The sequence below is a fragment of the Accipiter gentilis genome, chromosome 24 (genome assembly GCF_929443795.1).
Source record: "Accipiter gentilis chromosome 24, bAccGen1.1, whole genome shotgun sequence".
In the NCBI taxonomy this organism is placed as follows: Eukaryota; Metazoa; Chordata; class Aves; order Accipitriformes; family Accipitridae; genus Astur; species Astur gentilis.
Window position 1 is genome coordinate 1,917,943 of NC_064903.1, and position 14,979 is coordinate 1,932,921.

At 54.7% G+C, this 14,979-nt stretch overlaps 1 protein-coding gene across 3 annotated transcripts in view; it reads left to right on the forward strand.

Annotated features, from left to right (window-relative positions):
- Nucleotides 1–763: 763 nt before the first annotated feature.
- Nucleotides 764–14,979, forward strand: part of LOC126050206 (BTB/POZ domain-containing protein KCTD12-like) — a 44,463-nt gene continuing 30,247 nt past the window's right edge. For 2 of the 3 annotated variants that reach the window (XM_049827788.1, XM_049827789.1), the window contains exons 1-2: nt 764–902; nt 2,732–3,638. In XM_049827788.1, the coding sequence (XP_049683745.1) occupies nt 2,756–3,638 (883 nt within the window). In that variant the 5' untranslated portion in view covers nt 764–902; nt 2,732–2,755. Of the gene's footprint in view, nt 903–2,731; nt 9,040–14,979 lie in introns of those variants that run through there. The other variant, XM_049827790.1, reaches the window with a different exon arrangement.

Below are 14,979 nucleotides of genomic sequence, written 5' to 3' on the forward strand. Positions count from 1 at the left end.
GGACAGCGGGAGGATGGCTACAGCCAGGCCAGGCTGGAGGGATGAAGGATGCCCTGTCAACCAGCCGGTTTGGGGGACCGCTTCCACCTCTCACCCAGGGTCTTGCATCTGCCCGTGGTTCCCCGAGCCCACCGAGCCCCTCGGGGCTGCGCTTCATGCTGAGCCCCACAACTGGCCAGCCAGCTGAAATGGTGCCAGGCCAGTTTGGCCGGGCTGGGGCTGCCGGCTGGCCACGGTCCCCTGCCAAACACCCGCAGGAGCAAAGAGGGCCGGCACCTATTCCCACCACCGCCATGCCACGAGCGTGCGAAGCGCTTCGTGCACCGCACCTCAGCACCTTCAGGGCCAGCACCCCCTTCCCGTGCCCGGGCTGGGGCTGGGGGTGCAGGGTGGGCAGCCCCCGCTGTCTGTGTCCCCCTCCCCGGGACCTGCCGGGGGTGCCGGGGTTGCCGTAATGCTTTCGCCCAGCCAGGTTAATGGCATTAGAGCCAAATCCTGCTTTGCCGGGGGCTGGAGAGGGGGCCCCCCCGGAATCCCCTGGCCTCGCCTGGCCCCGGCACGGAGCTTCCCGATGGTGGGGGGGGGGGGGGGGGGGGGGGCGGTGGATGGGTGCGGGGATGGGGATGGAGCCGAGCCGGTGGCGGGGGAGGCGGGGAGGGAGGGCGGGGGCGAGGCGGGCCCGGGGCCGGCGGGGGATGGCGCTCGCCGCTTTCCCCACCATAAAACGGCAGGGCCAGGGCCGGCCGGGCAGAACGGAGCGGAGCGGCGGCACGGACCGACCGACCGACCGACCGACCGGCACGGATACGGACCGACCGACCGACCGACACGGACACAGACCCGGACCCGGACCCGGACCGAGCGAGCGGCACGGAGCGGAGCGGCCGGGCCGCCCTGCGGAGGTAACGGGGCCGGGGGGGGGCGGTCCCAGCCCCGCTGGGATGGAGCGGGCTGAGGGAGAAGAGGGTCCGTCCCCCGGCCGGTACAACGCCGGGGAGGGCTTGGGGACGGCGCCGGCTCCTGGAACCGGTGTCCCCGTCGGTGTCCCGCTGGGTTTGGTTTTGGGGGTTTTTTTTTGGTTTTTTGGGTTTTTTTTGCCGGGTGCGGGGAAGGGTTGCAGCCTTCCAGCAGAGGTGCTCCGGGCATGAAGGAGGAAGGGGGGGGGGGTGGCTTTTCTTGTGTGTGACCCCACACACACACACACGCACACCCCGGTCCCGCAAACTCCTAGCCCTGCTGTGGGCAGCCCTCAGCCTCCGCCACCCGTGACAAAGGGATCTGGCTCCTGCCAGATGAGCTCCCGGCACGGGCGGGCTCCCGCCGGGTTTTCCGTAGCAGGGGAGCAGCGGGGTGGGCATGTCGTCAGGGAAAGGGACTAAAAGCCACTGCGGGAGAGGATTTGGGAAGCTGGAAGCCAGGTGGACCGCGCCAACCCTCTGTCCGAGCTTTGCAGCCTCTTCCTTGGCAGAGGTTCGCCCAAGTCACTCTTTGTTCAAAACCGATTCTCCCTGAACATCCCTACGAGCTGGGAGGAGGCGTGTGGCCATGAAATGCAGGCTCAGCTCTTCCCACCACCCAAAAGTGCCCACAGAGTTTTATTTTTGCCCTTCAGTTTCTCTGAAATTTGCGTTAGGATCCTTCTGTGCTGCTCCTGTGAAGCCTCACGGCAGGACACAAGGACGGGGCCAGACTTTGTGTTGTTTCTTGGCTGTGGGACCAGTCCCGGGGGGGGGGTGCAGGCAGCTACTGCCAACTTCAAAGCAGTCCCAGGGATGAACTAACATTGCACAGGGGAGCGGGCAGAGCTTGAGGCCGACCCTGCCAGGCAGTTCGGAGCAGTGCTGGAAAACCCCTTCTCTCTGTGGTCTCCCAAATCCCTGCACAGAGCACGGCTCGGCCAGGCTGGATCCAGAGTCCGTCTGCTGAACCAGGTTTATGTAAGCGCTGATTTGCAGTGTCAAGAGATGCCTATGAATCCTCTTGCCTTTGGAAAATGTATAAAAAGATGGCATCTGGCCCGAGGCTGTACCAGTGTTTGTCTTGGTCCCAGCCCCTTGGAGAGACCCTGCCATCTCTCACCTGCTCTCAGCTTGGCCTCGAGTCTCTGTCGAGTACTTTCCAGGAGCAAGGACAGAGCAGGAGTGCCAAAAGGCACTGTCGCTCCGTCCTTTATAGCATATCTAGCGTTGCTTTTCTGGCAGACCTGTGGGTGCTCCTTGCGTGGGACCATAAACTCCCCTCCAGCTCACTGGCTCGGCAGGAGACACTGTGCCGTAATGCGGTCCTCCCTTGGCATGCTCAGCACCTCCTCCTGACCGGCAGGATGCTGGGCCAGGCGGGTCGCCGGTCAGACCCAGGGTGTGACGGTTCTGGATTTCCTGTTATTAACATCGGTACGGTGTTGCTGAGCCTTCCTCGGCAAAGGTGCTGAGCCCCAGCCCCAGGAGCTGACCATCGGGAGGGCTGCAGGTGGAGATGGCGTGTTCAGACCACGGGCAATGCTCTTCCCTTCTTGCGCTGCGGAAGGGAAGGCGGCAGTAGATAATGCTGCTTATTCCCAGAGCCAGGGATTGGGGAAGAAAGCTGACTTCCAGATGCCTGGGGAGACAGGGGCCTGATCCTGCACCGCTTGCTGACCCAAAGCGAGTGCGATGCGGCTTGGGATCAGTGGGACAATGGGCTGCGTTTGCTGGCAGGCTTAACATTGGCACGTTGCTGCTTTTTGTTGCAGGTGGGAAGGCAGCAGTAGCTCACTATGGCCCTGGCAGACAACACGGGCTGTGCCAAACCCAGCGAGGAATTCCCCTTCCCTGAGATCATTGAACTCAATGTGGGTGGACAAGTCTACATCACCCGCCACCCCACCCTGGTCAGCGTGCCTGGCTCGCTCCTCTGGGAGATGTTCACCCAGAAGAACGTCCGCTCCCTGGCCCGTGACAGCAAGGGACGGTTCTTCGTGGATCGGGACGGCTTCCTCTTCCGCTACATCTTGGATTACATGAGGGACCAGCAGCTGGTGTTGCCCGACCACTTCCCAGAGAGGAGCCGCCTGCAGCGAGAGGCCGAGTACTTCATGCTGCCGGAGCTTGTGAAGATGCTGGCCCCCAAGCTCAGCAAGCAGAACTCGCTGGGAGATGACCCATGCCAAAGCGACCCAGAGGAGCTCTCCCCCAACGCGGATGCCACCCGCAACCTGACCTCCGCCAGTGCCACGCTCCCCAGCGCTGTGGCTGGTGGCCCCGGGGGGATTGTCACCACCGGCACCGGTGCTGCCAGCACCGATGTCCGCAGGGCAGGTTTCATCACCATCGGCTACCGGGGCTCCTACACCCTGGGCAGGGACAGCCAGACGGATGCCAAGTTCCGCAGGGTGGCACGGATCATGGTCTGTGGCAAGACGTCGCTGGCCAAGGAGGTCTTTGGGGATACCTTGAACGAGAGCAGGGACCCGGACAGACCCCCGGAGAGGTACACCTCCAGGTACTACCTCAAATTCACCTTCTTGGAGCAAGCCTTTGATAAACTGGCCGATGCTGGCTTCCACATGGTGGCTTGCAACTCCACAGGCACCTGTGCCTTCGCCCATGACCAGACAGATGACAGGATCTGGACCTCTTACACCGAATATGTTTTCTATCGTGAGTGACACCAAAAAACCCCACCCCACAAACCGAACACCAACTCTCCCTTTCTTCTCCTGTGCTGGCTGTTGCCTAGAAGGTAGACATCCAACCCTCGAATCCCAGTGTCCCCCCTTTGCCCCCTTTTGAGTTTGTTCTTGGTTTTTTTCCTCCTCCTTCCTCCGTGTTGAACCTGTTCAGCTCTTCCTCGTAGCAGCTGCTGACCACCAACCTTCTTCCCTCTCTCCGACTTCTGCAGTAGCCGCCTGTAGCTCCCAACCCTCCCTGGATGTGTGGACTTGGACACTGTCGTGTACGTGTTTTGGGTGGGAGGGGGGGATACACTGGACTGTGTTCTGGGCTGGGATTCCTACAGCTGGATGAGCTCGTCCGTGTTGGACGCTGAACTCGGCTCTCATGCCCTGTACGCCGTGCAGCTCCCTGGGAACATGCTGCCTACACTGTATTTGATCTGCCAAGGGGTTTGAGTGAGAAAGTGTTGGTTTAAGGACATGGAGAAAGGTGGGAAGCGGAGAAGAGGGGGGGCGGGGGGGGTGGGGGGGTGGAAAGATGAAGCCTCGCAGCACGGATATATTGCCATTAGCCCATGTAAGCAGCTTAGCGTTTAGACTGTCAGTGCTTGGGAAGGTTAAAGATGCACCCTGTGTTTGCAGTTCTGATTCGAAGCATCACTGCTGCTCTGGGATGCCTTGGGGGTTTTTTTTGGGGGGGGGGGGCAGATAGACAGATGCTCTGTTCATGCGTATGTGGAGGGAGGTGGGGGGGGGAGGCTTTACACGCTGTAGGGTGTAAAATGCTTATACATCTCTCAAACTAGTTGGAGGTCTGTCAAAAAAGTATCTTCATCTTTCCTTTGGAGTACAATAGCGACGTGGGCTTCGGGGGGATGGGCTTGGGTCGCTCCGGTGAGCAGCAGTTGGGCTCAGCTGCAGCCACAACTTCACAGACTAAAGGGAATCTTTGCCCAACATGAAAATCTTTGCCATTTTGGCAATCTTTTGCAAAGGTCTCTCCAATCACAGCTCTCCACGGCCTGCTTTTGGGCCTGGGGCTGGCTGCTGCAGCTTTACCACGCCTGGGCAATGTGTAATAAAGGAACAAAACTGACTCGCCTCAGTCTTCGTGTGCCAGGGTGCGAAGGTGGTAGTGCTGGGTGCGCGCTGTCTGCACCCAGAGGTGTTGCTCGGGCAGGACAGCAGCGCTGGCACATGGGCAGGGAGCAATGCGCTTTAGTATATCGATTCAAATATGGAGGAGAAGGAAGGAAGACAGACTTACTGGTGCCCTCTTGCCCTGCTCTGACACCCTCCTCCTCTTTGAACCCTCGCTCCCATCCCAGCTGGGCTGGCTTGCGATGCAGCGCATCCCTGCAGGGATGCTGATGCAAGCGCTGGGGTCCAGAATTACCCACCCGTCTGCAGACCAGCCCTGGATGATGCGTTCATCCCCATCGCTCAAGCGGGGCCTCGCAAGCTCTGGCACAAGGGGTCAGCCTGCAGATCTCGGTGACAACTCCTGCGGGTGACCCCGCTCCCCTGATGTCCCCAGCCGCTGCCCCCGCCTGCCTGCTCCTTCTCTGTCGCTCTGCCAGGTCACGGCTCCCTCACACCCACCATCCATCCCTGGTCCTCCACCTCTGGCTGCTTTTCGAGCAGCCCCCGTGAAGCTCTTGGTGCGGGGAGCTAAAGGATCAGCTCGCCGGCTGGATGCCGGCCAAAGGGGCATTTCTCTTTGGGGTTTATTTGGGAAGAAGGTTTGCAGCTGGTTTCCGAAGAGGTGGGAAGGCTGCAGTCTTCTGGCATGCAGGGCGAGCAAAAACTTTACGGTGAGGCAGTCCCTCTCTCCTGAAGAAGGGGAAGGCTAAAATGATATTTTTATAAGGGCTTGTTCCTCATTGCAACAGCATTTTGAAGAGGAAATGACAACCAGCTTTAAAAAAAGAAAAGAAAAAGGAACTTGAGCTCTGTGTGGAGAGAGAGAGAGGCCAAAGGACAGAATTAAAAGCTTTTAAATAAAGGGGGAGGGGACACACACTCCATGTTTGGTTCTGGGTTTTTTTTTAACTAAAGATTTTCTGATCATCATTAATTAGGACTGATTAGAAAAAGAACTTGCTGCCTTGTGAGAAATGCTGGTGGTTTGATGTTTGCTTTCCCCCTCTGGAACTGGACTGAAAAATTGATCTCGCAGGAGGAAGCATTTTTTCCTGAGGGAGAAACCATAACGGCAAAGTCAACATTTAGGTGGTTTTGATCTGCCAGGTTATGTGATCTGGACTGTTAAACCTAATACCCTGAGTGAAATACGATCAGAGCGGAAGAGTTTACTTTTGAATCATCTGAGTCTGACAGTTTTCATGAAAACCAATACTTTGTGAAAAAATACTTTTGTTGAGATATATCTCAACAAAAATACAACAGATCTGGGTTTGTTTCTTTTCTTTGCCTGTATCTAGTAATGGAAAGAGTGTCCATTTGCTGCTGCCTATGGCTGGGAGGGGAACCTGGTTAATTTGATCCTTAGGAGAGATCATTTGCAGATAAATGGTGGCTTGGAAAAACATCTCTTTGAGGTCCTCACCCTCTGAACAATCATGGCAAGTCACTCGAGCTGGGCAAAAAAAAAAGCAGGGGATGGCTGAAGTTAATTGGGAAGCTCTCTCAGTCTCCAGGGCTTCAAGGACACAGTGCAGAAGGCACTTTCCTGATGTCACCCGTTTTGCTGGCTTTTCCTGGGAACGTGCCTGCATTTCTGTGTTTCCAGATCTCGAGCTGCCTGCTGGACCATGGTGGTCCATCTCTGGGTTGGGCTTGTTCAAAGTACCTAGACCTACTTAGCTGTCCTTGAGCTTGTGATCTGTCCTCAGCATCTCCCACCATCCAGGACGGCCATAGAGACTCAAGGGAAAAATCAAGTTTTGTTCAGTTTCCATCCCTCCAGCCAGCCCTGGCTGTTGGACCCGGAGGTTCTTTTCTCCTCCCAGGAAAGTGGCACAACCCTGCCCTTCAGGCCCTGATTTCTGCCAGTGCACAACTGGATTAAGGCAGTGCTCCCCAGCTAGCACTGAAGCATCGCACCAGATCCTGCTGGAGGCACTGGCAGCAGAAGCCTGCTCCTATCTAGGAGCTGTAAGTGGAGATCCTCCACGTGCACGGCAGGTCCAGGGCTTTGAAGAGGAGCCGGCTGCCCCCAGCTCAGTCGTGGGTGGCTTCGCTCCAGCGTCGGAGGGCTGGCACCACCGAGGAAGGGCACGTGGGCCGTGCGTGGGCAGTGCACACCTCTAGTAAGAATGGGTTGCAGGCGCATTGGGGGATTAGTCACGTTGTCTGCAAAAGCCCAGAGCCAGGAGGGATCCCTGTGATTATTTTAATCTGACCTGCACTGAGCAGTCATCGGCTTTTCTGAAAGGAGTCCTGCTGTGAATGAGAAGTGGGGACTGTGTCTAAGCTAGAGCTAGTCCATTCCCAGATGCCAGACCGCCTACCACCTTGGCCTTGAGGGTAGTTTTTAGGACAGCATAAAAAGCCCAACACCTCCCAAAGGGGGGTCTCTGTGTGGCAGCAGGGCCGTTGTGGAAGACTGTGGACCACGGTGGGGGAGAGTGTCCTTTGGGAAGGCGTCTGGTCTCACTGCAAAGCTCAGCAGCTGCTGAGCTCACCAGAAACCAAGGAATGTTTTCATAAAGGGCTTTAAGATTTCAAAGCTTGTTTTCCCTCCGAGGGTTAATGTAACTCACCCTTTCATTTGGAGATCCCCAGAAAATCATCCATCCCAAAATAATATCCCTTGTTCAAATGAGGCAGAACATGAACTCGGGCCGGGACTGTGTTCCCAGGCGAGCACCCTGCCCACAAATTGCTGGTTACTCGCTCAGCGTCTCATTCGGCACAAAAACCTGCAGGAACTGAGCTTTCCCAATAAGGAAAAGCCAAATCCCATCTGTCTCCATCAGATGCTTCTGCCACCCGGACAGAACATCTGAAAACATTTTATTTCCTATGTCTGTCTTCAGCCCCTCCCTAAAGGGACCCCCTTTGGTGGCAGAAAAGCCTTGCCCTGCCCCGAAGCTGAGCTCTCCCCATCCTACCAGCAGCCAGGAGGCAATAAGTATGGAGCAGATCAGTACTGGGGGACTGGGAAGAGGACAAGCGGGGTCCTGTGAGATCCAAAAAATGAGAGAGGCTAGAGGGGAGACACAGAAACCCCTGTCCCCAGCCTAGAAATCCCGTCCTGCCGTGGGAGACCTGAGAAGCCCAGGCTGAGCGTACCACAAAGATCGAGACTTGATTGCAGTGTTGAAATAGCGAAGGACTTGCTGATCAAGAAGCACAGGAAGGGTAGAAGCAGCAGTAGCTGGAAGCTGGGCCCAACCTCTCCTAATCTGAAAAATAAAACCCCCAAACACTACCTTTACCAGCATGGGTATTCACCACTGAGAAAAACTATCAGAGAGACGGGGGGTTCTCCAGTTCTTGGTACAGAAACTGCAGCCTGGATGCTTTTCTGTAGCAAGGGGTTTAACAAAACAAGCTTTTAGGCTCATTTTAGCAGCTGACACCAATTGGCTGCAATGTGCAGGAGGTGAGACAATATGCAGAGCATTGCTTTGCCCCAGCCAGCCGTGGAGAGACCTCTGGGCCTCCTTCCTGGGGCTGCGGGAGAAGCAAGAGAGGAAACGCAGCTGAGCAGTTGATGTTTGCATTTGCTGGAAGTCGCGAGAGCCAGAAGATGCTTTGGGTTGGGTAAGCTGTTCCGGCAGCTGGCGGAGAGCTGCAGGAGCACTTTGCAAATGAAGCTTGTTCAACCTGTGCTGACAGCTTGTTCTGAGCTAAAGCAGGTTAGGCTTTGTGACTTCGTGACATGCAGATGGTTTTCTTAAAACGCTCTTGCAGTTAAAAAAGTTTTGCTTACTTCTAGGTGGTGAAGGGCTGGGAATTATCACCCCCTGTCCTCTGGGAGAGCTGTACAGTATCTGACTGAAATATGTTCTTGCAAATAGATTAAACCAGATTACATCTAAATCATATTTGAGTCCACAGCACAACCCCTACCTCCCAGATGTCTGTTCCCTCTACCTCCTTATCCTTCTCCAGGGTAGATACACTGTGATGCAGAGTCCAATTTGCCAACAGCATCCTTAAAGTGACCCTAAAGGGCACATTAGCCCCCAACACCCTGGGGCAGCAGGGCAAATCTGCCATCAGAAATAATTTTTCTTCCTGTTCGTGGACTACTCTAGAGCATAGAAAACTTAACTCAGCCCCATGGTTTCCTAGACTCAGCCCAAAATTGGGTGATGTGGTTCAGCAGGAGGCAGAGGAGCATGCAGCAATTATAAAGGATAAACACAGCTCTTTACGGCATACTGCCAAGTGCTATCCTCTCTTGCAATTCTAATCAGAGACACAAAAAGCCTCTCCTGCCAGCAGCGTGAAGAAAAGCATTTGTATGGGAAGCACAAATCACCTGGCTGGTGTTACTGGAGGAGCTGTACGAGCCCAGCCTTCCTGGATTAATTTAGGAGCTCTAGCAAAGGCTGATCGGGGCTAGCAGGCAGGGATGAGCTGATGTTCCTCATCATTGGAGCAAGTGAGATGGAGCCTGGCCTCGTGGTCCTCGCCCAACATCATTTAGAGGACCTCTTTGGGAAGGCAAGGAAGAGGAGCACCTTGCATCCTCTTTCTCTAGACCTGAGATCCTTGGCATGTTCTCCCCAGTTGATGCCACAGCTGAGTCCAGGCCACCCATGCCTGATGGGAGAAACCATATCAAAGCCACCACAAGAGAGGACAGAGACTGGCGCCGCCTGCCCAGACCACAGCAGTGCAGCTCAGTCCCCTGCCCAGGGCCTTTTGGAAAGCTTAACGGTGCCCACCTTGGTGCCCACCCCAGGGACCATGGCTGGGAAGAACCACAAGCATGCAGAAGGGTGCTGTAGATTTTGGGGTCATTTCACAAGTGGAAGCCAAGGTTCAGATGCAACTTGGGATGCACAGCCTCCCATTTCCCAGCTGTCAGTCAACCCAGTTTGCAGGCTGCTCAGCCCTTTCTAAAAGTGCAGGTCCCTTCAACATTGAGGAAGCTGCTCCCAGTGCCTAGATGGTTTCAGCTCAATTTCTTAAGGAGAAAGATTTGTGTAACTTCACACACCGTTTTCCTTCCCTTTTCTTAAAGAACCTGAATCTGTGGGCCAGTTTCACTCCAACCTGGCAGTGCTTCAACTATTAGGAGCCTGCCAATCGCATGAAAACGGGTTTTAGGGTATAGCAGACCTCCACAAATCCCCCTCCCACTGCCCAGAGCATGAGCTCAGCCCTTAGACAGCAAAACCACACAAGAAAACAGATTTTGTGGGCTCTCTGCCCTCTGCAAGCTCCACAGGCAAGCAGCCTGCTGAGCCTGTGCAGGAGCTGGTGAGCCCTGGAATGCACCAGAGTCAGGTTCGTGTTTAATTTACAGGTCCCCTGTGAAGGCAGATCGCGGTACTGAGCAGAGCTGGAAGATCATGGATGCTCAGATGCTTAAGGCTTATGCTTTGAGCCTGTAGAGCATTCATTGCACCTCTGCCTTGGGTGGCAGCTTGCCTGTACCAGCTCTTCCTTCATCACAGCGTGGTTTGACCAAGACGTGTGGCCAAACAACCCCCGAGATTAGAGAGGTTAAGGGCAATCCCTAGAGCTTGGCAAGGTGTCAGAGCTAGAGATGCAGCTTGAGACAGGCAGCGGTCTTGGCAGACATGAGCACACTGAGCCCTTAACAGAGGATAACCAGCCAGAGACCTGCAAAAGAGCTGCTTCATCCACAAAACTCTGCAGCAAGTCTCTGCCTTCCACTTGGATCTGGAGGGAGGCAGCAGTACCATTGACAGAAGGAAAAGTCCCTAACGGAGAGACAGCAGGAAAATTACTGGGACAAATGAGTGGGTTTCTAAAAACAAGAACTTATTCTTTATTTAAGGAAAGGGAACATAAAATCCAGAGTAAAGCTCAATGGGAGGGCATGGGAGTCTTGCGAGCAACCTTGGGGATTTCTGCATGTCCCGTTGCTGCAGAGCCGTCCCAAAGAGTCGGCTCCAGGGCACGCAGCCACAAAGCCACCATGCAGCCCGGCCACGAGGGCCACCAGAGCCTGGGAGCGGGGATTGCCCTCCAGCTGGGGATTTTGGAGGGGCCCTTGTGCTCCATGATCCACAGAGGAGGCTGTAAAACCTCGGTGCTCCTAGCAGAGCGGGACACAAAGGAGGGATGGGCAGGAACAGCCCTGGGAGCTCCCAGCGGAGGACAAGGGAACATTGCCATATAAAGAAGCAATAAGAACAACCGGCTTGAGGCTTTGCTATTCCCCCTCCACACTCGCCAGCCTCAGCTCCTGCCCCAGAGCAGGACCGTGGGGGGCTCAGCACGGCTGGGGTATGGCTGGTGCCCTTCCTCGGGAGGGGCTGGTGGACATCTCCACCACACCACTCTTTCATCCCCAGCATCTTAAACTTTCTCCATCCCCACTCAAAACAAGGGCTGGGCACGTGGCAAGGAGCAGTTTTGGGTGCTGCAGGGCTGCTTATACCCTTTAGGGGCAAGAGGAACACCCTTGTCCCCAGGGAGGGATGCCGGCCGGCACTAGCAGGGGCTACCACCGCCCTCCCCTTACTGCATCCCATGAATGAGCACTGAGGGCAGAGAACCACCCCTTCTCCCAAAAGTCCCTCACAGCTAGCTTTTCCCCCCACCCGCACAGCCTGCACCCTCATTCCTCCTGCTCCCAGGGCCCCTGGAGAGGGGTGGCTGCCCCTCCAAAGCTCTCCCTGAGGGACAGGGACAAGACAGAGGTGGCATAGACAGGATGCTCATTCCCTGCCAGTGTCCCAAAGGACAGAGACTCCCTCAACAGGGGACAGTACCCAGGACTGCAGCTCAGCCTCCTGGATGGAGGAAGGCTGCTATCTAGGATCTGCAAAGATCCGGCTGCTGCTGTGCCCTGGCTCAGAACTCCTCTGTGCTGGTACAAGCACTTGCTTCTGCCCCACCGACTCCAAAACACATGCACTTATGTGCTGTTCTGCTAGAGCTGGAGCGCTGCCCACCCTCAAGGTGATGCTTGCGGACCTCTGCTAGCTATTGCGTGGCTGCCTTGGCCCTCCTGGCTTTGCTGGAAGCTGCGATTTCACTAGAAGTTCAGCTTTCAAGTTTGTTTGGTTTTTAGTTCGGGGCCCTTTTCCGCGAGAAGGGAGGGCTCAGAACCAAAAACCAAACAAAGGCATAAATGTTTAAGGCTCAAAGACAAAAAAAGTAAATAAAGGAAACTGTAAAAAAAAAAAATCTCAAGTTTTCCTTAACCCAGTCTTGTGCTTCTGGGTTGGCCAGACAGACAGCGTTTATCAGCACCACATTAGCAGATACTTGTAGCCAGAGAAGCTGATGGCTTTCGTGGCCCTAAGAGACAAAGTCTAGCAAACCCAAAGCAGGGCTTCTGCCAGCTCTTCACTGGTCCACAAGGCATGTTGTGCTTCCCTCACCTCTGAGCTGTCACGAAACGCCTGGTCCAGCCCAACGCAGGGCGCAGGCTGTCCACATCTGCTCGCCACTTAGAAAGCCGAAGCTAGCAAGCACAGAGAGGGCACTTCGCCCTTGTAAGCCAACCTGTTTTAAAATAGCCTCCAGTCCCCACAGTATAAATAAGAAACCCACCGAGTTACACTGGTTTGCCCCAGCTGGGGATCGCTTCCTCAGAGCTGAGGCTTTCAACAACAACAACAAAAAAAAGAACAGTGCTCTAATCCTTCCCCTCTTCAGCAGAACAACGGATTACAGCTCATTTAGTGAAGTCCCACTCTCCATGCAATTACGCCCTGCGTATATCTATTATTCCCATTATGCCCGAGTCTTCTGGTTAATATACTATTTTAATCAACTGAAAGGATTAAATGTCAATTAAGGACCCAGGAGGACGGTCTTTTCCAGCTGCAAGCGGATGGTGCTGTGGGCTGGTTGAGGGAGGAGGAATGGGGGTAATGGGGCAGCAGGGGACAGGGCTTTCCCCTGCATTGCTGGTAAAAGCAACAGTTTAGTAGGTAGAGTCCGTAGTTAACCAAGGAAAAAAGTAAGAGACAAGTAAACAGGAAACTGTTTTGCAAGCCTCCCATCACCAGCGCTTCCCCCTGCTCCGCTCAGCTCCGCAGCCCTCTGCCACGGACCCTGCCTGTCCCAAAATCTCCCCAGGGATGGGGTGTCTCCGCTGGCTCCCGGGCTGCCTGGCGTCACACAGGATCTGTTTTGCATGTGCTGTTTGTGCGGATGTTGCGGCAGCAAGTCTGGCACCCTAAAAATCAGGGCTGTACCTCAGCTGGCCGCATGCTGCGGAGAGGGAGCCAGCTTGCTCCCTGATACATCACAGCAGGGTTTGCATGGGAAGGGGAACTGCCCAGGGCTTCCCATGGGATCCAAGAGCTCCTGCACTTACCAGTGATTTTGGAGCAGGCAGAGACAGAGCCGCCCTGACATTTGTAACTTCTTTTTTTTTTTTTCTGTAGAACTTGCATTTTTTAAATTCACGTACAACGCAGCTGGGTTTCCAGCTCCTCGTCTGTGTAAGTGGAAACGTCTCGTTTGACTTCAGTCACTTTAATGGAGCAACTCCAAACCTGAAGAAACCGAGGGTACAGCCAATGTTTCCCAGTGGGCGTTCCCAAAATATTATTGTTCTTTGCATGCCTGGAGAGGATTTAACACAAAACCCCAGGGGAACAAAAAAATCAACAAGACGCCCCATGCTGCAGCCTTTTAACTATCACTTTGCTCCAGGGGAACTGAAGTCCCCAGGTCCTAGTTTGGAAGGATTCCCAGTCTTCTAGAAGTCACACTAGCAAAACAGGCCAGGAAAGTACTTCTCAGCACACTGGAAAGCTGAACACGTACCAAGCACATCGAGGTTATGATAAGGGCTTGTTGCCTTATGCCAAATATCTCCACGCTCGTGTCCCTCCCTCTCCCCCGCCTCAATTCAGTGTTGTTGCTAACTCCACCTTCCAGCAAACTGTGCTCTTGCAGACAACAGAAAGCAAAGATGTTTCCTTGTCATGGGATATATTTGTATTTGCCAGGAGTGGTGAGGTCTTGGCACCAGGGACCTTTGCTGCAGGAGCTGAGGTCATCCGTCAGTGTCATGTAAATGAAGGACAAACCGCCCCGTCTCCCGTTGAGCAGAGTTGGCAGGAGTCAGGAAACCTTCCCTTGTTCTCAGCTTTACTGGCAGACACCCCAGCGGTGCTCATTCCTCCTGGGGGAGCACTGTTTTCTGGCTGGGCATGCCCTCCTCCCCGCACAGGGGTCTGCCACTGCCCCTTAGGGCTGACCTTCACCTCCCCTTTCTTTCTGGCTGCGCTCCCCACAGTTGCTGAATCCTGCAGCAGCATCTTCTTCTGGTTTGAAGCTGCTTCGGAAGTTCCCAGAAGGCTCCCGTGGCACATGGGCACTCAATCTCTAACCAACATCTGCTGTCCTGTTTCACAGGTTAATCAGTCAGTACTGGGGTCCAGAAATCCCAGCCCTGGCCCTCTGTAATGCTGGGTCTTGCTGGAAGCAAGGTTATAAGGAGGCTTCAGGTGACTTAAGGGAACAGGCAGAGTCTGCAGCAGATGCAGGAATATTGGAAGTCTCCATGAACTAAAAAGCTTTGATCTACTTGCCATCAGCTCTCACCAGGATTGCCCCTTCCCTTCCCTTCCCTTCCCTTCCCTTCCCTTCCCTTCCCTTCCCTTCCCTTCCCTTCCCTTCCCTTCCCTTCCCTTCCCTTCCCTTCCCTTCCCTTCCCTTCCCTTCCCTTCCCTTCCCTTCCCTTCCCTTCCCTTCCCTTCCCTTCCCTTCCCTTCCCTTCCCTTCCCTTCCCTTCCCTTCCCTTCCATCTTCAAACCTACCCACTTTTTTATTCCAGAAACTTTGAGTTTCTTTGTGTAGTTAATCATTAAAAATCCACTAAAAATTCCACCAAAAGCAATTATCCCCCCACCCCACCCCCAATTATCTTTTGATAAAAAAGGCAGGAGGGAGCTTAGCAACATGAAGAAAGGAGGATTTTTTGTACAAGTCACCAAGAAGGGGCTGCAGGTTTCCTCTAGGAGAGATGCGCACAGCTCCCCAGCCCACCCAGGGCAAAGGACGCTTCCCCATGTGCTCATGGCCAAAATTACAGACATCCCCCGGCTAGCAGTGGTCACTACAACCTTCCGTGCAGATGTACATCCACCAACAATAAGATCAGCAGCTCTGTGTACTCTCAGATAATTAGCAAGATCTTGGATTAAAAACGTGGAGGGGGCTAAGAGCAGCTGTAGCGTTAACACGTG